General features: G+C 44.7%; 2 protein-coding genes across 19 annotated transcripts in view; one reads left to right on the top strand and one right to left on the bottom strand.

The window, feature by feature from the left end:
* KCNG3 (potassium voltage-gated channel modifier subfamily G member 3) overlaps nucleotides 1–7,821 on the bottom strand; it is a 64,220-nt gene extending 56,399 nt beyond the window's left edge. For 16 of the 18 annotated variants that reach the window (XR_006215908.1, XM_042982076.1, XM_042982086.1 and 13 more), the window contains exon 1: nucleotides 7,139–7,821. Coding sequence is in view for 17 of the 18 variants with exons in the window: in XM_042982076.1 (XP_042838010.1) it covers nucleotides 7,139–7,803 (665 nt within the window). In the remaining variant the exon portion in view is untranslated. The remainder of the gene's footprint in view (nucleotides 1–7,138) is intronic. The other 2 variants (XM_042982078.1, XM_042982081.1) reach the window with 1 other exon arrangement.
* Nucleotides 7,822–8,915: 1,094 nt separating this feature from the next.
* The window catches only part of MTA3 (metastasis associated 1 family member 3), a 225,305-nt gene continuing 212,455 nt past the window's right edge, over nucleotides 8,916–21,765 (top strand). Inside the window, exon 1 of the mRNA XM_042982073.1 lies at nucleotides 8,916–9,388. The gene's annotated coding sequence lies outside the window, so the exon portion shown is untranslated. The remainder of the gene's footprint in view (nucleotides 9,389–21,765) is intronic.

The following is a 21,765-nucleotide window of genomic DNA, read 5'->3' as shown; positions in this document are numbered from 1 at the left end:
GTCATGATCTCACAGTCTGTGGGTTCGAGCCCCGTGTCAGGCTCTGTGCTGACAGCTTGAAGCCTGGAGCCTGCTTCGGATTCTGTGTCTTCCCCTCTCTCTGCCCCTCCCCTGCTCATGCTCTGTCTGTCTCTGTCTCAAAAATAAATAAAAATATTAACAAAAAAAAAAATTTAAACACAATCCTCTTGATCCAGCAATTTCCACTTCAGAATTTATCTAACATATATACTCAGGCCCATTTGCAAAAAAGATATATGAAAGATTGTTTTTTACCACCATTTGCATTTTTGAAAAACTGGAGTCAAAACCAAACATTCCACAGTAGTATGGAGCAGGGACATGGGAACCAAATGCCGGGTCACCATTTACCCACTCTGTGAGCTTACGTGCTGCTTCACCTCTCTAAATCTCACTCATAAAATGAAGATAGTAACGGTGCCACCTCACAAGATTGTTACAGGAGACTTAGATGACAAACTACATGTAAAAACTTAACAAGCAGCTAGCATATACGAACTATGAAATAAATTTAACTATGACAGCCATCACTATTACTGACAGGACAGAGGCTTGTTCACTGAACTGTGGTCCGGCCATACAATGGAACATTCTACAGGTTTTCAAAAGAACGAGGAAGATTTCTATCCAACTGATAAGGAAAGAGTTCCAAGATGTGCAGACAAAAAAGCAAATTGTTAAACAACATTATAGAATGATCCCAGTTATAAATTTTTAAAAGTATCTATAATATGTACATATAATTTATACACACATGTGTGTGTGTACGCGCGCGTGTACCTACATTTATATGGGCATTTCAGGAAAGAATACCGAGAAACTGGGTAATGGGATTGAGGAGAGAGGGGCATGTTTACGCTTCACTTCACAACACTGAGAACCATACTTTACTCCAGTGAGCAAACTTTTCACTTAAAAAAAATAAAATAAAAAGAACAACATTGAAAATTAATTTGCGGGGCACCTGGGTGGCTCAGTCGGTTAAGCGGCCGACTTCGGCTCAGGTCATGATCTTGCAGTCGGTGAGTTTGAGCCCCGCGTCAGGCTCTGTGCTGACAGCTCAGAGCCTGGAGCCTGTTTCCGATTCTGTGTCTCCCTCTCTCTCTCTGACCCTCCCCCGTTCATGCTCTGTCTCTCTGTGTCTCAAAAATAAATAAACGTTAAAAAAAAAAAAATTAAAAAAAAAAAAAAAGAAAATTAATTTGCTTACTGAGGGAGAAAAAAAGCACCTTGATTAAAAAAAGAGTATTGACAAAAGAAAGTTTCCACTGCATTCTAAAACTGGCAGCAGATAGAAAAACCCTGTACATATATTAAAAGAAACAGTCCACTGTGCAAGAACAAAATTTAACTGAGATTCAGGGTTATGTTCAATCCTATCAGAGATCTATTAATTACCGGCTTCTGAAAGTATCCACCTTATCTGCAAAGTAAAAGCACTGAGACTTTCACCTTCAGTTTCAAATATTGCTTTTTATTTTTAAAGTACTTAAAAACCTACTGAATTTATACAATATTGACCTAATAGGCAATAGAAATAATACAATTGATTTTTAAATTTCCACCACTTGGTGTTTCATTTTGATTATGTATTTCATTTTTAAAACTTGGGTTAAAAATAACCCTGCAAAAAAAACTTGAACATCTTTACATCTCCTCAGATTCTCACTACCACACCACAAAGCAATACAAATTAAAGATCAAAATTCCAACATGAAGCAACTTTTAGAAATAATTTCTGAAGGACAGATTAAAATTACAGCAAGACTTTGCACCATAAAGAGATTTAAAATTCAAAAGACAACACAACAGCTGAGATTGGCTGAGGGGACATAAGTTCAGAGGCAAAGGGGACCAAAAAGTAAAGGTGAGAAGTACTTTATATGTGACCTTTTCCTCAAAGTTCTGACTAGCATAGAGTATCTTTTTATGACACAGGCAGCCATGCTGAGTGATTTTATTTATCTATTTATTTTTTGTGAGTGACAGAGCACAAGCAGGGGAAGAGAGAAAGAAAGAGAGAGAGAGAGAGAGAGAGAGAGAGAGAGAGGCACTGAATTCAAGGCAGCCTCCAGGCTCTGAGCTGTCAGCACAGAGCCCAACGCAGCGCTCGAACCCAGGAACTGCGAGATCATAACCTGAGCTGAAGTCGGACCCTTAAGCCACCCAGGCGCCCCATGAGTGGTTTTAAAAGAGTGGGTCAGGTGCCTGGCTGGCTCAGTCATTTGAGTGTCTGACTCTTGATCTCTGCTCAGGTCACGACCTGGGGGTTCGTGAGTTAGAGCCCCATGTTAGGCTCTGAGCTGACAGTGTGAGCCTGCTTGAGATTCTGTCTCTGCCCCTCCTCCGCTCATACACATGCACTCTCTCTCTCAAAATAAAATAAACTTTAAAAATAAAAAATAAAAAAACAGAAAGAAAAAGCGTATTTTCCCACACACTGCAGGCAGGAGTATAAAACGATATCATCTTTTTGAAGAGCACTTTGGAATTACCTATGCAAATTACAAATCCACATGCCCTTTGACCCTATGTCTTAACTTTCAGGAGTTTATCCTATGGATAAAAGGAAAATAATGTACATGCACAAGGATATTCATTGCAGCATTCTCTATAGATGAGACAACATAAATGTCCAAAAATTATGAGACATTCATACAGTGGAATATTATACAGCTGCATAAAATAACTGGGTAGCTCTTTATAGACTTATACAGAACAATCTCCAAGACATGTTGGTTAGTTTGAAAAGGAAGTTTCAGAAAAGTATTATTGTACTGTTTTTGTTGTGTTGTTTGTAAATATCTATGATATGTTTGTAAGTACATAAAATGTCTCTAAAATGACACACAAAATCAAGTAACTTTGGTTACATCTAGGGAAAAGAAGTAAATGCCCAGGAGATGGAGAAAGGCTTGCTTTTATAGCGTCTGGACTTTAAACCATTATTTATATGATTATTAATCACCTAGAACAAATCAATTTAAAAGGAACATATTCATGGGGTACCTAGGTGGCTCAGTCAGTTAAGCGTGGACTCTTGATTTCAGCTTAGGTCATGATCTCATGATTCATGAGTTTAAGCCCCATGTCGGGCTCTGTGCTGACAGTGCAGAGCCTGCTTGGGATTCTCTCTCTCTCTCTCTCTCTCTCTCTCTCAAGACAAATAAATAAACCTTAAAAAAAAAAAAAGATCATATTCATACAGAAAAAACTTTCAAATTATTGATTTGGAAGACCTCTCAAGATTTCTTCCAAACTTGAGATTGTATGCTATTCTAATATTTCAAAGATTAATAAAAAGAAATCCTATGCTTATCTTTATTCCTTTTGCAAAATCACTACCTAATAAACAATCATTCCTTGATTTAACAGACTTTTTTTCTCATTCTTAGCACAAGATCCTGTCCTCCTCAACTAAGAGTTCCACCAGCTGAAGCCCACAGCCTTACCCCACACAGCTCTTCAATCTATGCAACAGAAGATATCATCCTGGAAGGCTGTATTTTGAATTATAATATAGGGGCGCCTGGGTGGCTCAGTCGGTTAAGCAGCCGACTTCGGCTCAGGTCACGATCTCGCGGTCCGTGAGTTCGAGCCCCGCGTCGGGCTCTGGCTTTGGGCTGATGGCTCAGAGCCTGGAGCCTGCTTCCGATTCTGTGTCTCCCTCTCTCTCTGCCCCTCCCCCGTTCATGCTCTGTCTCTCTCTGTCTCAAAAATAAATAAAACGTTAAAAAAAAAATTAAAAAAAAAATTATAATATAAACAGTAGACATTTATTGTGCCAAAATAATTTTTTTTCTAAAAGATGCCGTCATAATAAATAGTATAGAATTTAGCTGCCTTCTAGGCCTTTTCCTCTCATCTAGTTTAGAAACGAGGACATGTTTATATGAAAAAATAACTACCATGCTAGGAAGGACATTATAGATGGCAAATAAGTAGAACAAATAAGAAATCCCTCAAGAAATTCAAAAGAAAACATCACATCTACTCAGGTAGGCAGGAAAGGCTTCAAAAAAGAAACAGAATCTAAGTTGGGCTTGATGGATGATTCAATTTCGACAGGCAAGGGACTGCACAGTAAGGAACATTCGGGTGGGTTCAGGAACGAGTGAGCAGGCCAGTATGGACAAATGGAACCGGCAAGTGACAGGGAGTACTCCTAGCTCCTGGAAGTCCAAGTACTCAGTCCCTGATGCCTGTATCCTTCCAATGCCCTGGATTAATTATGAGTCTTTCTAATATTTTCCAGAGAGATCATTTCTTCTCCATTCTTACCCCCTCAGAGCAATCCTTCCCTCTGCAAAGATCTCCAAACTCATCCTCCTGCTTCCAATCTTCCCCATCCCCAGTTCGCAGTGCACAACTCATGACACTCATGATTTTATATACATAACCTACTTACCCCAACCCTGCCAACAGCTAACTACTGCCTACGAAATAAAATCATTATCCTTCTCATTTGAGGCTTTCGAACATCTGCTGTGCCTCCACCTCTCACTCAATCCTTGGACTCACACTCCCTAAACATAATATGCAAATTTCATGCCTATGCCCCTGCCGTTCTCTTTACCTGGAAAATTCTCCTTATTATGTTCTCAGGTGGAGCACACCTGGTTGTAAAGGTTGTGAATACAGTTTTTATAAATGACAACCACTCCCCCACCACTGTTGGGCAGTGCACAACCTCTGCAACCTTCCAAAGATGACTTGTTTCCATCCCCTTCCACTTTGAAGGCCAGACTGTATCCCAGAACAACTCAACTGTTAATCAATTGTGCCTCTCATTCCGACATCAGCAATTTGACACCTTTTCTTTAGAAAACAACCAGGAAAAAAGTTACAATATTTGGAGTACGAACAGTGCCTTAAACAGCACATACTCAAAAAAGATGCTTGCAAATGATGACAGGATAAGTCAAGAAAGGCAGATTGTGGGTAACCCATAAAGAGCTTTGAAGGACAAGAAAAATGTTTTGGCTTTATTCGGTAGGTGCCAAATATGGTCAGATGATCAGAATGATGTTTTAAAAAGTCTAATTTCGGCAAACACAAGCAAGCAGGGTTTGAGAGACTATTGTCAAAGCACCAGCGTAGAGGCCCTGTCAGTTGGAGGAGGCCTATGGGAGGCTCCCTCTGTGACTTCCAGCCTCCTCAGCTCCTTCAGCTTACCTGTTTGGGATTACAGAGGTTGATTTTCATACCTACACTTGGAGTGTGAAGCTTAAAACTGGGCCATTAAGCCAAGAAAAAACATGCTTTTGCCTGAAATATCTGGGTATCTAGGAAACAGTTCTGACTTGAATAATTATACACATACGTAAAATACATATACACAAATCAAGAATTCCTCTTCTTCCTTCACTTCTTTTGCAGACTCAGGAAGTCTAACTCAATTCTCCTGTTTCCTTTGCTAATGTAGCTTGAACTTTCACTAACCTTAGAATTCCACAATTACTAGTGAATCATTTCAAGGCTCATTGTCCTATGGTTTCCTAAAAGAATCAAGGACATTTATGTATTTAGGTATATAAATTAATTTCATTGTACTGATGAGTACCAAATAAGTAATTCTTATCTGTAAATCAAAAACTCAGAACCTAATACATTACACACAATTAGTCTACTAATGAATTTCCTTTTAACGCATGTATCTTGGATTTCATGCCAAGATATCACTATATCGGTAATGGACTCTGTGGTACTAGGCAATTTTATTTACCTCTTACATTAAAAAACAATCTTCACTCTCCAAAGGAAGACTATTATGTGGAACTAATGCACTGTAACATCAAGGCATATAATACCACCGGAAACATACACATCTCTATCAGGAAAAGATTATCAGGCACAACCTAATTTTAAAAATGAATGGAAGGAGAAAAATAAATAAATAAGGAAATAAATATGAATGGACGAGGCATCTTAAAACAGTGTCAAAGGTAAAACAGAATATACAATCTTGTGTTTGTGCCCCCAAGAGACTGTTTCCCTTCAAAGCCAACTTTACTGTTTATTCCCTACCAAATATGCAAAATGAACTCACTAGCTCTAAAAACAGAAGTGTGTTATCTCTATTGAAAGGTAAACATGATCTAAGGAAAGATTAAAATATTTTCCTTTTATCCCAATAAAGTGGAAAAAAAAAAAGATTAGTCCAATAATGTTTCTGGATTTGGGGCGGTTTAAATGTTTCTTCTTTTCCAAGGTAGTGATTTTTTCCCTCCCCACACTGAAGACCCTTCTGAAAGCCACAGTGTGTATCTTTGGTACCAAGCAGTGAACAGGTGCTTTGCTAACTACATACTTGGTAGGAAAAGAAGAGAGAAAAGGGCAGACATCCATTATTTAGAGTCTTTTGTTGTTAATCTCTTTGATAATACAATTCCATTAAAGTGCATATTATGTAGAGTGTTTAGAATGTGTGGCCAGTGCATAGTAAACCACATTTCACCATAACAATACTTCAGTCTTTTCAACCACCAAAAATTGGCAAATAATTCAAACTGCTCTTAACCCAAGGTTAAATTGTAATGCTAACAATAAAAGTTTAAAGAAATCTAATTAGTTGCTATTTGCTCAAAAGTAAACTAAAAGATGGGAGGCTTGTTTATCTCTACCTGCCCTTCCCCATGCCTGGCGACTCGCCCTCAAGAAGGGAGTGTAGGGGCGCCTAGGTGGCTCAGTCGATTAAGCATCCAACCTCAGCTCGGGTCACGATTTCCCCGTTTGTGAGTTCGAGCCCCACGTCGGGCTCTGTGCTGACAGCATAGAGGCTGCTTCAGATTCTGTGTCTCCCCTTCTCTGCCTCTCCCCCTCTCTCACTCTGTCTTTCAAGGGTAAATACATGTTAAAAGATTAAAAAAAAAAAAAAAAGAGGGGAGTCTAGTGTAAGGACCAGAGCCGCCTGGTTCCAGGTAAATAGGGAGTGGGGAGTGAGGACAAACCCATCCCCTGCCTGGCCACGCCTGGGGCCCCGCCTGGGGCCTCGCTGGGCCGGGAACCTAGCCTGGCTCGGCAGCCCGGAGGCAAATAGGACGGAGACGGGACCGACGGACGGGACGGACAGACGCGACAGGACGGACGGGACGGGCAGAGAAGCAGTGCGTCCTACCCGGAGGGCTCCCTCCCAGGGCCGGCGGAGTACCTGCTCCGGTCATCCAGGCTGCGGTTATCGGCCGCCGCGGCGCGCCAGTCGGGCAGTGTGCTGGCGCACAGCACCACCATGGACACGATCACGAACACTACCGACACGCTGGCCAGGATCTGCGCGGCCAGAGACGACGTGGGCTCCTCGAAGGTCCGCCGCATGCGCTCGAGCCAGCGCCTGGAGGGGGCCGCCTCGGCACCGCCCGGTCGCACCTCGTCGCGGCCCAGGGCGCCGGGCTCGTCGGCCGAGTAGAAGGTGTAGGTGTCGGACATGCGGTCGTCGAGGCGGCGCTGGCAGCAGTACTCTAGGTGCGCGCCTTCCAGGCCCCAGTAGATCATCTCGTTGTAAAATGAGAGCTCGCACATCCGCGGCGCGAAGCGCAGCTTTCCGTGGCCGCGCACGTAGAGCAGGATGAAGCCGAAGGCCTCCGAGTGCCGGTCGAAGAAGTACTCGTTGCGCTCGCGGTCGTAGTCGTCGCACACCTCCAGCACGTCGCGCTCAGAGCGGCAGCCGTGCAGCCGGCTCACGCGGCGCAGCGGGAAGTCCTTCAGCAGCTCCCGGGACAGCGAGTACCGGGCGCCGCCCACGTTCAGCACCACCGAGGCCGCCCCGCTGCGCCCGAAGGTCATGGCTGGCCGCCCCGAGGCCCCGAGGCCCGAGGCCGCCGCCGCCCCCCCCGGTCGCCGCGCGGGGCCTGCCTGCCGTTGGCCGACGGGGGAGCGCGCCGTCGGGGCCCGCGGGCTGGCCGGCCGGCTCCCGCGGCGGGCTCCGCTCCTGCCCTTCGCCGACCCGGAGACCCCTCGGCTCTAGCCTCCTCCGCGGCCAGGCGTTGCTGCTAGCGACGCTCCCTCGGCTCGGCGGTACCTGCAGGTGGCCGGGGAGTCCCCTCAGGCGTCAGCGCTGCGCCCCGTTGGCTGGGAATGAGACTGTCAGCGCCTGGGGGGGGGGGTGCCCCCCTGCGAGGCCAGGGTGTCCTTTCAAAGCGGCGGCGCTGTGCCCCCCGTGAGGGGCGCGGGCGGCGGGCGGAGGCACCGGTGCGGGATGGCTTACGGTCCCCGGCGCTCCCTCTGGCCGCGGTTCCGGCAACCGCCCCGCCGCCGTCCAGAGGCGAGAGGCAAAGTGAGCGGGTTCGGAGGCGGCGGAGAGCCGGCTCCGCGAGGCGGGGGCGGGGCCTCCTCGCGGTTCCCCCTCCTCGCCTCCCGGCTCAGCTCGGCTCACCTCCCTCCACGCGCCGCCCTCCTCTGCCCACCCGCGCCCGCACCTCCCGGGCCCGCTCGGCTGGGATTCCCCGGCGCCCCGCCCTGGACCTCGGGCTCCCCGCCTCGTGACGCCGTCCTCCCCCTCCGCTCCCGCCCGCTGCGGCCAGGAGTGGTCCGCGGGGCGGGGAAGGGAGCAACGGGGAGCCCCGGGGGTGGGGGCGGCTAAGCCCCGCGGCCGGGGTGCCTGCTCCCGCGTGCCACCCGGGGCCATCAGGATGACTTGGGCGGCCCCCTTTTAACCGCTCCCCCCCCCCCGCCAAATGGAGGCGGCAGGAGGGTAAGGGGGGGTGAGGACTGGGGTGCAGGATTTGAGGAGCGGGGGCAGACAGCGTTTGGAGAGCTTCTTCCAGAAACTATCCGGAACCCAGCGCAGTTTCTGAGAGCGCCCCAAGGGATTTCTCAAAGAAGGCACCCCAGCAATTGCTTTTCTTGACGACTTGCTTTTCCTCTGGCGGCACGGAGACCCACATACCGCTCTAAAGGCGACCACACACCCCAGCACCCAGGCTCGTTGTCGCCCTCCCGCCTGTCCTCCCGCGGAAGGGAGGGGCCCACCCCCAGCGTTGTGGGGCGCGGATCCTAAAAGGGCGCCTACGTGTACCGCTCCTGGACACCCTCTCCCCCCCCCCCAGAACGCTTTCTGTAGAGTGGGGTGAAAGTCTGAGGAGGATCGCTCTGCCACTGGCAAGAACACAATTTTCCCGTAGCCTTCATCTGCGCCCTCCTTTTCATAATGTCTTGATTTCCCCTGTGCACCCCCGAGCCGGCTGCAGCACTGGCTCTTGGAGCTTGAAGTGCCCTTTAAGGCTCCTCAGAGCAAACTGCCCTGCCTTCTGGTCGAAGCGCAGGGAGTGGGTTCCACTTGGCAGGGATTATTTTAAACTGCTACCTGCAATTCACGCGCCATCCGACACCGGTAGCCCAGCCCGCGCGGTGCCCGCCAGAGGCGAAACAGGTGAGTTGTAAGACCAACTGTTCAATGCAAAACAAATACTGGAATTGAAAATAAGGGTGGGGTAGGGGTGGGGTGGGGTGGGATGCGGTCTTCTGACCTCCGAGTAACCCAGCTGGTTACTGGGAAGGGTTTTACTTTGCCCTTCACTTTTCATAATTTGTAGGATTGTCCCGTGCCCACTAGAGGTCACCATAAAGAGTCATTTTGCCCTGATTCTAGTGTGGATTCAGCTAAAAAGCAAGACACCTACAAATTCAAGTGCCTATATCCCTCCTCACAAAGTAAAATCCCTCTGGGTGGTTTCTTAAAGAATGGAAATCTCTATATGTTGTTTATCCCTTGACTTGGATAATTTATCTTAAAAGCACTTAATGTGATTAAAAGCTCAAAAACAAGAGTTGTTTGTTTGCAAAGTAGCTACTAAACCAGGAAAACATCCTGAAGGAAATGAGTTTCACGATAGATGGTTTCAAGAGGTGGTGGTCATGTGCTGGCAGAGAGAAAGAGCAGAAAAGCATTCCAAATAGAATCTCAGATGTAAAGGATTAAAGTCTGTAAAGAAAGCTAATGCATTTGCTTGGCTCAAAGGAAGGGGATCTCAACTGCAGAATTTAGATTTCAAACTCTAAGTAATGGGATGCCTGAATGTTTTAATAACAGAAATGGCTTGATGAAAGCTTCATTCAGGAAGGTTCTTTTGCCCTTCAATTTATTCTAAGGAGAAGACCATTTCTGCCACCCAGGAATGGGAACCCCAACCCAAATCTTTGTAGATGAGGAAAAGCCAGTTCTTTCTTTTCTTTTCCCTTTTTTTTTTTTTTCTTTTTTGAGGCAGTGTCAGTTCTGAAAAACACTGAGACCAAGGACTCAGCAAGGCTTGGAAATGGTTTGTTATAGGATATGAGAATGGAGAAAAGTTTGCGGATGTGAGCAGAGAGAAGAACCTGGCTTCATTCCAGCAAGAGCCAATTCCTCAGGGAGTTGTTGAAAATACCTTCTAGAAGCATCACAGCAACAGAACAACTATTTTGTTGATTATTTTCTCCAACGTTACTGTATCTATTTCCTGTGTTCTCTATCTAAAATCCCTTTAAAGTCTGTTGACTGAACCAGTTGGAGAAATATCACATTTTAAATTAAATTTGAGCTTAGAAAACAAATTAATTTGATGATAATATAATTTGTGCCTCCTAGGTATATTTTCATAAAATTTCTTAGAGAGGTAGGTTTAAATAATTTCATTTGTTTCAAGAGTAATATGTTTATTTGATTTTAATATCATCAACCACTGCTGCCGCAGCAATACCCAAATCATGTTCTTTTTCTCCCCCCTCAAATCACGTTCTTAAACAAAACAGTAAGATGCAGAAATGACGGGCTTGTCTCAATATAATCCAGTTTAGAAAATATTCTTAAAAACTATGTTCTTAGAATTACTAAAAATTCTATTCCTTTGTACTTTCAAAAGACTACTTTGAGAATCATTTCATCTAAATTCTTTTCGGGATTCTGGATGATATTTAGGGCTTTCATAATATAAATCTTTAGAATGCATTAAAATTTAAAGGCACCAGGCAGAATTTTAGAGTTTGAAAGAACCAAGAGATTGTCTCGTCTCAATTTATCAACCCATTATTTAGGGAGGAGTAACAAGATGTCAGAGATGTGGCTATAACTTGCCTAAGGTTCCCCATAGCAGCATTATGGTAGAGCCCAGGCTGGAACCGAGTTTTCTAGCTCCAAACTCTGGTCACTCGATCTCCAGGGCCTGTCTTCCTGCCACAACCTTCCATCTGATCTCTCCATGCTCCAGTTCTTTCCTTCCTCTGTGAATCCTGTATTATGCCACCAGACAGCTCTTTCTGTTCCTTTTGATCAAGCCATTCCCCAGTTCAGAACCTTAAAGGACTATAGATCTGTGGAATTACAAGTTGTCTAATAACGAGTCTGAACTGGTTATTAAGGCCCTCCCTAGATCGAAATTCTGGCTGCACAATTTGTTTGCTAAGTGATCTGGAACAAATTCTTTGAGGCTCGGTTTTGTCATCCATAGAATGGAGAGAATGGTAGCTTTATCATAGGGTGACGTGAGGATTAAGAGATCATATGAGGGTATCCTACAGCTCAGGGCATGATACTAGAAAATTCACTTTGTGTATGCTTCCACTAGCCCAGTCAAGCCATGCTCACTCTTATTCCTGTGTTCTAAATAAAGACAAATGGATTCATCTAAAAATGTGACCAAGCAGGAGCGCCTGGGTGGCTCAGTCGGGTGGCTCAGGTCATGATCTCGCGGTTTATGAGTTTGAGCCCCGCGTTGGGCTCTGTGCTGACGGCTCAGAGCCTGGAGGCTGCTTCAGATTCTGTGTCTCCCTCTCTCTTCTAACCCCTCCCCTGCTCACATTCTGTGTCTCTCTGTCTCTCAATAATAAATAAACATGTAAAAAATTTTATTTAAAAAAAATGTGACCAATCACAATAGTAACCTAAAACATCAAAAATTCGGTGAAACGTGCTGCCCCTCATACTGCTGAGTCTGAGTGGAACACACATTCCTCTATCACTTAGCATTGCACAACTAGTTGTGCTCGGGGACTCTGAACACCCTGCCCCAAAGCTTTATAATTTGAAATACCCTGTGGGCACTATCGGTCTTTGCTGCTTACTTATTGACTGCTTTGAAAAGCTCTCACTCTGCTGTTATTTCTTATTTCCAAGTGTTTATGGTTACACCAGCTTATTTCTCAGCATCTGCAGAATCAGTGGATGCTTTAAAAGGTCAGTTTTTCGGGGCGCCTGGGTGGCTCAGTTGGTTGAGCGTCCAACTTCGGCTCAGGTCATGATCTTATGGTTTGTGAGTTTGAGCCTCGCGTGGGGTTGGGCTCTGTGCTGACAGCTCAGAGCCTGGAGCCTGCTTCAGATTCTGTCTCCTTCTCTCTCTGCCCCTCCCCACTTGTGCTCTGTCTCAAAAATAAATAAATGTAAAAAAAATTTTAAAAAAAGATCAGTTTTTTGAACGGAAACATAGCCTTCCAATGTCTCTAATTTTATATAAAGGAAAGACTCTAATGACTTCACCTACTATGCACAGTTACCCAAGTACAAGATAAAACTGCAACTTTTAATAAGTTGCCCTCAAAACCGTCCCACCACATGAACCCCGTTCTTTTTTTTTTTTTTTTTAAATGTTTATTTATTTTTGATAGAGACAGAGCATGAGTAGGGGAAGGGTAGAGAGAGAGGGAGACATAGAATCCAAAGCAGGCTCCAGGCTGTGAGCCATCAGCACAGAGCCCAATGCAGGCTTGAACCCATGAATCATGAAATCACAACCTGAACCGAAGCTGGACACTCAGCTGACTGAGCCACCCAGGCTCCCCGACACAAACCCTGTTCTTAACCCTGTTCTTAAACCCTGTGGTGAGAAGCCACCAGAGGGATTTTCACCCTCACCAGTGTCCTGCCTTATTCTCTGCTCCAGGACATTTTATGCTCTTAAATCATAAAGGAACACTATCTTCCTTAAATCTCCAGCTTTGAGAAGATCACTGTGTAATCATTATAAGGGGAGGCATAATTTTACCTCCAGCATTTTAGGGTTTTTGACTGGGCCTAAGAATTAAGCTGGTATAGGACAAATTAATAGAGAAAAGCATACAAATTTAAGTTTTATGTGACCTAGAAGCCCTTGTAAGAAAACAAAGACCCGGGGCACCTGGGTGGCTCACTTGGTTAAGCATCTGACTTCGGCTCAGGTGATGATCCCACGGTTTGTGAGTTCAAGCCCCGCATCGGGCTCTGTGCTGACAGCTCAGAGCCTGGAGCCTTCTTCAGATTCTGTGTCTCCCTCTCTCTCTCTGCCTCTCCCCTGCTCCTGCTCTTGCTCTGTCTCTCAAAAATAAATAAATGTTTAAAAAAACTTAAAAAAGAAAATGAAGACCCAAGGAAGTAGCAGAACCTAAATGCTTTTTTTTTTTTTTTTTTGAGGGAAAGAGAATCTTAAGCAGATGCCAGTGCGTGAAACCCAACGCAGGGCTTGATCTCATGACCACAAAATCATGACCTGAGCAGAAATCAAGAGTTGAACACTTAACTGACTTAATCACCCAGGTGCCCCACTTAAATGCTTTTATATTGGTTGAACAAAGAAAGGCAGTTACGGAAAAGTAACTAAAATATATGGGGAGGCTAAAGGAAGACAAATTGTTTTGACAAAGTCTGCTTGTACAGAACTCTCTCCGCTTCAACTTCTCTCATCCTTGATGATAAAAATGGTACTTAACTCCTAGTATAGGGAAGACATCTTCCATATGGGGGTTTCATCTGCTTTTAGAAAGAAAAGGGGGAAGATCAGAGCACCCTTCTTGTAGCTGATGTTTTTGTAAGTGCTTTTAGCTCAAAGTGATCCTTATGCCAAAGTGGCATATTTTAGAGTGGCATATTCTGCTACTCTTCGGCATTAACAGCAAAAACATTTTTGGTGCCTTTTACAGAATGGCCCTTCTCCTTTATCTTCACCCAACCCTCATTCCTATGCTGCTATGTTGGATGGTGGTATAATGGCCCCTTCTCCCCACTACCACTCCTTGCCCCTTGCTGCTTACAGTAACCGAGAGCCCTTACTGTGTGGCACCACAAGCTCAGCTTTCCACAAAAACCTCTTCCTCTAACCGTCACTTTCCAAATAAGGAAATGAGGCTTCAAGAGGTTGGACTTGCTTAAGGACCCACAGCTGCTAGGAAGCACTAGCCCCAGTACGGAAACCCAAAGTCCATGCAGGGTCTCCTGCCTACCATGTTATCTCACCACTGACTCCCCTCTCTACCAAGCATCAAATACCCCTGGGGAGGGAGGAACGATTTTGGTTGATCCAGAGACAAGAATCTGACAAATCTTGAAGGGGGTCATTCCACAAGATAGCTAATCTTCAAAAAGTCACCTTCAGATCATGAGATATTTAAGCAGGAGAGGATATAATGTCTGATATTTGCTTCAAAATAATCAAGGGAGGGGCGCCTAGGTGGCTCAGTTGGTTAAGCATCTGACCAGCTCAAGTCATGATCTCGTGGTTCATGAGTTCAAGCCCCACATCGGGCTCCGTGCAGATGGTTCACAGCCTGGAGCCTTCTTAGGATTCCGTGTCTCCCCCTCTCTCTGCCCCTTCCCAGCTTGTGCTCTGTCTCTCAAAAATAAATAAACATTAAAAATTTTTTAAGAAAATAAGCAAGAGCAAGTGGATTGAGGACATAGATGAAACAAGATTAACCATGAGTTGATAATTGTTGAAGCTGAGTGATAGAGTTCATGATATTAATCTCTCCCCATTTGTATTTATTTCAAATAGTCCATAATACAAAAATAAAAATAAAAATTTTAAACCTTGAGCTTCATTTTTTTTTTCTTTTTTTTTTTTTTGTTTATTCATTCTTGAAAGACAGAGACAGAGCACAAGCAGGGGTGGGGCGGAGAGAGAGGGAGACACAGAATCTGAAGCAGGCTCCAGGCTCTGAGCTGTCAGCACAGAGCCCGATGCGGGGCTCGAACTCACGAACTATAAGATCATGACCTGAGCTGAAGTCGGACGCTTATCCGACTGAGCCACCCAGGTGCCCCGAGCTTCATTTAAGCTTATTTATGAATGTTGACAATTATTCCTTCACACCAGATCAGAATGTACTTCTTCATGATATCTATAATGAAGAGTCCCTCTAATTTCTCTAGAGTATAAAAAAGCTGAACACACATTCGACAATGCCTATTAAAATTTTAAATGCACACACCTAATGGTCCAGCAATTTTTTTTTAATTTTTTTTTTTAATGTTTTTATTTATTTTTGAGACAGAGAGAGACAGAGCATGAACAGGGGAGGGGCAGAGATAGAGGGAGACACAGAATCGGAAGCAGGCTCCAGGCTCTGAGCCATCAGCCCAGAGCCCGACGCGGGGCTCGAACTCACGGACCGCGAGATCGTGACCTGAGCTGAAGTCGGACGCTTAACCGACTGAGCCACCCAGGCGCCCCATGGTCCAGCAATTTTAACGCTAGGAATTTATCCTACAAGTAAATTCACATATTTCATAGAGACGTACATTTAAGGATCATTGCACTGTTTTCAATAGCAAAAGTCTAGAAAGTACCTAAATGTCCATAATTAGGGAACTGTTCTAAGTCCTGTGCTATGGGTTAAATTATGCCTTCTTTATATTAAAGATACATGGATATATTGGGGTGCCTGGGTGTCTCAGTTGGTTGAGAATCCAACTCTTGATTTCAGCTCAGGTCATGACCTCAGGGGTCATGGAATTGAGACCCACATCAGCCTCCACACTGAGCATGGAGCTTGCTTAGGATTCTCTCTCTCTTTCTCCCTCTGCCCCTGTGCTCTGCTCATGCTCTCTCTCTCTCTCAAATAAAAAATAAATTAAATTTTTAAAAATATATGGAGGGGTGCCTGGGTGGCTCAGTCGGTTAAGCATCTGACTTCAGCTCAGGTCATGATCTCGCAGTCCATGAGTTCGAGCCCCACGTCAGGCTCTGTGCTGACAGCTTAGAGTCTGGAGCCTGTTTCGGATTCTGTGTCTCCCTCTCTCTCTGACCCTCCCCCATCCATGCTGTGTCTCTCTCTCTCTGTCTCAAAAATAAATAAACGTTTAAAAACAAATACATGGATAAGGCTTCTGAAAGGATACATAAAATACAGTTATGGGTAATTGTTTCCTAGTCAAGGGACTGGGAAGGTTAGAGTAAATATGAGACCTACTTTTATTGGTTGTAAACCTTCTGTGTGCTTTTTTCTTTTAACTGAGTTCAAAGATTATGTTTTCAGTTTAAAAAAAAAAAAAAAGTTCAAAAAATAAAAATTCTCAGTCCATGTCCTCCTACCAAATTCTCTTTTCCCTTGGGCCAGTTCTTGGTGTATCCTGCTTCCTCTGCTCAGTTACATCTGGGACCAGGCACCCACTGCTCCCTCTGCCTGGAACACTCTGACCCAGAGCATTATGTGGCTGCCTCCTTGTTTCTCAAGTCTCAGTTCAAAGGTCACTTCCTTGGAGAGGCCTTCCCCGAACACCCATGCTTGTGTATGAGCCTATTTTTTTTATCCCCTTATCACGATTTTAAAAAGAATCATCTTGGGGAGCCTGGGTGGCTCAGTCGGTTAAGCAGCCGACTTCGACTCAGGTCATGATCTCGCGGTCCGTGAGTTCAAGCCCCGCATCGGGCTCTGTGCTGACAGCTCAGAGCCTGGAGCCTGTTTCAGATTCTGTGTCTCCCTCTCTCTGACCCTCCCCGTTCATGCTCTGTCTCTCTCTGTCTCAAAAATTAAAAAAAAAAAAAAAAAAAAGAATCCTCTTGTTCATCTACCTGTTACTTGTTTATCATCTGTCTCCCCCATCAGACTCTGCTCACTCCCTTCGAGAACGGGCCTGGGGACTGGTTCACAGCAACGTCCTAGAGCAGCTCCTAGAACAGCACTGGGCTCCTTGCTGAAGCGCAATAACTGTATGTTGAATGAGGGAATAAATGACTATTGTTTTTGATTAAAATAATGTTCTAAATCAAAACAGGAATGCTTAAAATAATGTTCTCTGTGGGCGCCTGGGTAGCTCAGTTAAGCACCTGACTCTTGATCCCAGCTTAGGTCTCGATCAAGCCCCACCCTGGGCTCCATAATCGGCATGGAGGCTACTTTAAAATAATGGTAATAATAATAATGTTCTCTGCGTGCTGAACCGGCAGTGTCAGTGTATACATAATAGTGAAGTTAGAAATGACCAACTTGAGGGGCGCCTGGGTGGCTCAGTCGGTTAAGCATCCGACTTCGGCTCAGGTCATGATCTCACAGTCTGTGGGTTCAAGCCCCGCGTCAGGCTCTGTGCTGACAGCTCAGAGCCTGGAGCCTGCTTCCGATTCTGTGTCTCCCTCTCTCTCTCTGTCCCTCCCCTGCTCATGCTCTATCTCTCTCTGTCGCAAAAATAAATAAAAACATTAAAAAAAAAATTTTTTTTTTAAAAAGAAATGACCAACTTGAAAAAAACAAGCTCTTTCTGAAAAGCCACTTCAGTTTCATTAAATGATTGGCATACTGGCAGAGAAGATCTTGGCACTGTTTTCCCCCAGACCTACAGCATATGCCAGCTTCCTAGCATTAAAAGCACTGCAGAAGCTCTACTCATTTAGCAGGCCCCAACCCTGGGTCAGGCCCCAACCCTGAAGTCCTTACCTAGCAAATGCTTTCATTAGAAAAATTCTTGGAATCAGTTCTATTCGTGTCTGGGTCCCGTCATCCACCTGTACCTGTCCTTGGAGGAAGGACATATTGTGGAAGCAGACTAGAGGCTTCAAGGGAAAAAAACTGGCCATGATTGAATTAAACACTTCAAAATTATTACCAAAAAAATAAATAAAACTGTCCAGAAAGGGTTGGATGTGGATCCAGGAGGTTCTGTGTATCTTGGCTCAGGAACTATAGAAAATATGGAAAGTAATCTAAAAGGCTCTTTCCCTGATGGTAGACTGGCATCTCAGAGACCCTACTGGCTGATTGGGTGTTCCAGATCAGCAGGAGAAGCTTTCCAGCAAAGCAGGCTTTGAGCCCAGACAGGAAGGAAGTGGGAGAGCCAAGCAGAGAGAGAGGGATTCCCCCACTTTGCCCCTTACCACATCACAGGGCATATTCAAACAGCCCAAGAAAGGATTCTACACACAAGAAAAATCAAAGACATTTTCAAAATGAATGAAAGTTCCCTGCTGCGTTCTATCCATTCTGCAAAGAAGAGAGCTGCCTTTATCAACATTAATGAACCAAAATTAACTAGTTTAGGAGTCTGCTTTGAAAAACACCTGCTGTTCTTACCCTTCTGTCCCTGTAACAATCTTGTTTCCCTGCCCCACAATCCCAGCCCTCCTCCCCACCCCCACCAATGCCCACTGCTATTATTTCTGCCTCAGAGGAAAGATTGGGGCTGGAGTTGACTGAAACGAAGCTTATGGTATTCCTGGAAATGATCTTCTCGTAGATGCAACCAAAATAGCATTGGCTCCACACTTAATAATTGATACACTCTTCAACAACGATTGCATTTTTCGCTAAGGTACAGGATTTAAAATACAGACTGTTTTTCTCCAGTTCTTAACCCGAGATAAAATCATCCAGCTCTGGTTTGTGTGATCCCATACCCTTCTACGGCAAAACCCCAGCCTCTGTTTTCCCTGAGATACATGTCCAACGGGTTAGCAAAAAGTATGCTTTTAGTGGAAAGCTGAGAAATGCAGCAATCTGGAAGATTTACAGTTTTTAAAGGAGGTCTGGAGCAGATGCAATTACGTCGGTATAAGCCTCGCTAAGGCCTGGGTCGGAGAACAGAGCCAATGGCTCAGCAAAAAATGCTCAACTGAGTGCTGGCTGTAATGCCACGTGGCTAAGTGGCATCAGATCCTCTCTTCAGATAGGACCTTCCTATGCCTGAGAGGGACCTTGCCCTCTGCTTAACATTTGTTAGTACCGTCGGGCTTCCAAGGAGGATTTTTTTCCTTTCTAGAGGAAAGTAATCACAAATAAAAAATCTTTGTAGCAAAGGAACACCGAGAAGCTTTTTATACCCTTTCACTAGCTTCTATTGTGATGGATGAAACTGCAAGAATAATTAGAGTAAATGTCAGTGTAAATCTCCAAAGAAAGAAGAAAATAGGCTTACCAAGTTCCCTTTGCCAACGCCAAGGCATTCTCTTCTCTCGATGTAGTCTGTATTTAACTTAGATGGTGTCAAGGGATCAGCAGCAAACGCTCAATGACTACACCAGTGGGCTATCTCAGTAGCAACAGATACTTCACGGAAAGGGAGAAATTGTGAATATAACTCCCATTGAATCAGCATTAGTCAGGACTTTCCATTTATAGTTCGCTGTGATTTCCCCCTAGTGACCAAGTCAAGAGTGATATTTATATACCGTATAGATTAAACATTGCTAAGACATCCCCTCACTTATAGGACCCTTATGGAAACGAGTTTGAATGGTGCCACTCAATCCATTCTCCCAAACTGTGAAAATGCAAGGTATACAAGTAACCCTGCCACTTCATTCGAGTCCGTCACCATGGGATCCTCTAGAGGAATGTTCACTCTTGTCCTCACTTCTAACCTGCTAAATAATCAACTAGGCACATAGGAGAGGCTGGCATCTCCGGTTACCCCTTCAGGGGGCAGCCCATTGTATCTCTGCCTTAGCAAGTGCCTTGTTGGACGTTTCGGGTATTTTTTTAGATGTTGAACTATAGTGATTCATATTGCAAAAACCAATTAGGGTCAGAAGGACTTTAAGGAACAAAATGAGAACAACTTGGAATACTTGCCATCGTTGAGCTTCAGCAGGTCAATCTTCTCAGTTTCACACATATCCTTGGAACTGAACATTTCAGGAGCTAAAAGAAGAACCTGCCTGAGGGCCACGAGGAGGCCTAGAAAGGAAAGACCAGTGACCACACCCAGGAAAAGGGATGGGTTCTAAGTTACGAAGAAAGTGGCCTCCAGAGACCACATTGTCAACGGGAACACTACACTTAAAGCTATCACGGGACATAGCTCCATGGAAGAGTATAACCAGACTTATCACGACCTGCTGGAAAGACATTTGGAAAGTTAGGCCCAGCTGATTTGAAGTCCAGGCAATGAGACCCGGAATCAATAAGCTGGGAATCAAGGAGACTCAGAAGGCCAGAGAAGCACGCAGGTCACCAGGCATCCCAGGCTGGTCTGAGAGGCAAATGGAAGCTCATTCTCAGGAAGGCCAGGGAAAGATCTCAGACTCCCATCAGACCAGCAATACTGGCCCTCCTCCTCCCCCTCAGGTTGAGAGATAGAAATGAGGGCTCGAAGAATCCCAGGCCTGTAATAAGGAAAGTTGGGAAGATCATGGTTATCTCAGGACAAGAAAACTGTGCTGCTAGCTCACCATTTTTATGCTGTTTGTACAAAATCTATACTTTCATGTTTTCATTTGTGTGCGTATGTGTGTGTGTGTGTGTGTGTTTATTTTAAAAGCTCTTTCTGTAAAAGCTCAGTTTGTGTTTATTAAACCAAAGGGAAAGGGATTTGGGTTTCAGGGCAATAGCCACAGAGATAAATTTTAAAAAACACCATAAATATTGCTCCCTTTTCCTTTGATCCAGGCTTTTTATTAAGAAAAAAAAAAAAAAAAGGACACATCTCCATGAAACTCAGTGGACCCTGGTTTAGGGTCCCAACTCAACCCAGGTCCCTGGGTGTCCAGCTGACTGCCTTTCTCCTTCCCCTCCAATGGGTTTACAAAATTCTAATTATCTTACTTTACTTATTTTTTAAACGTTTATTCATTTTTGAGAGACAGAGCATGAGCATGAGCAGGGGAGGGGCAAAGAGAAAGGGAGACACAGAATCCAAAGCAGGCTCCAGGCTCTGAGCTGTCAGCACAGAGCCTGACGCGGGGCTCAAACTCACAAACCGTGAGATCATGACCTGAGCCGAAGTCAGGCACTCAAGTGCCTGAGCCACCCAGGTGCCCCCAGAATTCCAATTTTTATAGGCTTACAAACTCAAAGCAAATGTTATAGTTTCATTTTGCAAAATGGCAATCAATACCCTTACATTCAGAAGGAGAGAAATGACTATGGGAGCTTAAGTCGAAACATGAAACAGTAAATGTGACTGAGAAATCTAGTGGTGACAAACCATGGACATCAGTCCAACCAAAGTCCATTTAAGCACCTTTATGTGTAGAGAGAAAGCAGAAGAGAAAATGCATATTAAAGTGTACAAAGAGGGGTGCCTGGTGGCTCAGTTGGTTAAGCATCCAACTCTTGATTTTGGCTCAGGTCATGATCTCACAGTCATGAGATCAAGCCCCACATTGGGCTCCACAATAGGCATGGAGCCTGCTTAAGATTCTCCTTCTCCTCCTCCCCACCCCTGGAAAAAAGCCCACAAAGTATACAAAGAAATTAAGAACCCATAATGGAAACAAAAGTAAGCCTTTGAAAAAGTATAGCACATTTTATCTTAGGTGAGGAAATAAAGTTTGAAAATACAGTTGAGTTGAACATACTCAGCACCCAGATCTTGGTTTCTTTTTTTTTTTTTTTTTTTAATTTTTTTTTTTTTTAACGTTTATTTATTTTTGAGACAGGGAGAGACAGAGCATGAACGGGGGAGGGTCAGAGAGAGAGGGAGATACAGAATCCGAAACAGGCTCCAGGCTCTGAGCTGTCAGCACAGAGCCCGACGCAGGGCTCAAACTCACAGACCGCGAGATCATGACCTGAGCTGAAGTCGGACGCTTAACCGACTGAACCACCCAGGCACCCCCAGATCTTGGTTTCTAATGCTACTCTCCAAAAAAGGAA

The sequence above is a fragment of the Panthera tigris genome, chromosome A3 (assembly GCF_018350195.1).
Source record: "Panthera tigris isolate Pti1 chromosome A3, P.tigris_Pti1_mat1.1, whole genome shotgun sequence".
NCBI lineage: Eukaryota > Metazoa > Chordata > Mammalia > Carnivora > Felidae > Panthera > Panthera tigris.
The sequence above is the reverse complement of the archived record's forward strand: the minus strand, read 5'-3'. Positions and strand labels throughout refer to the sequence as shown.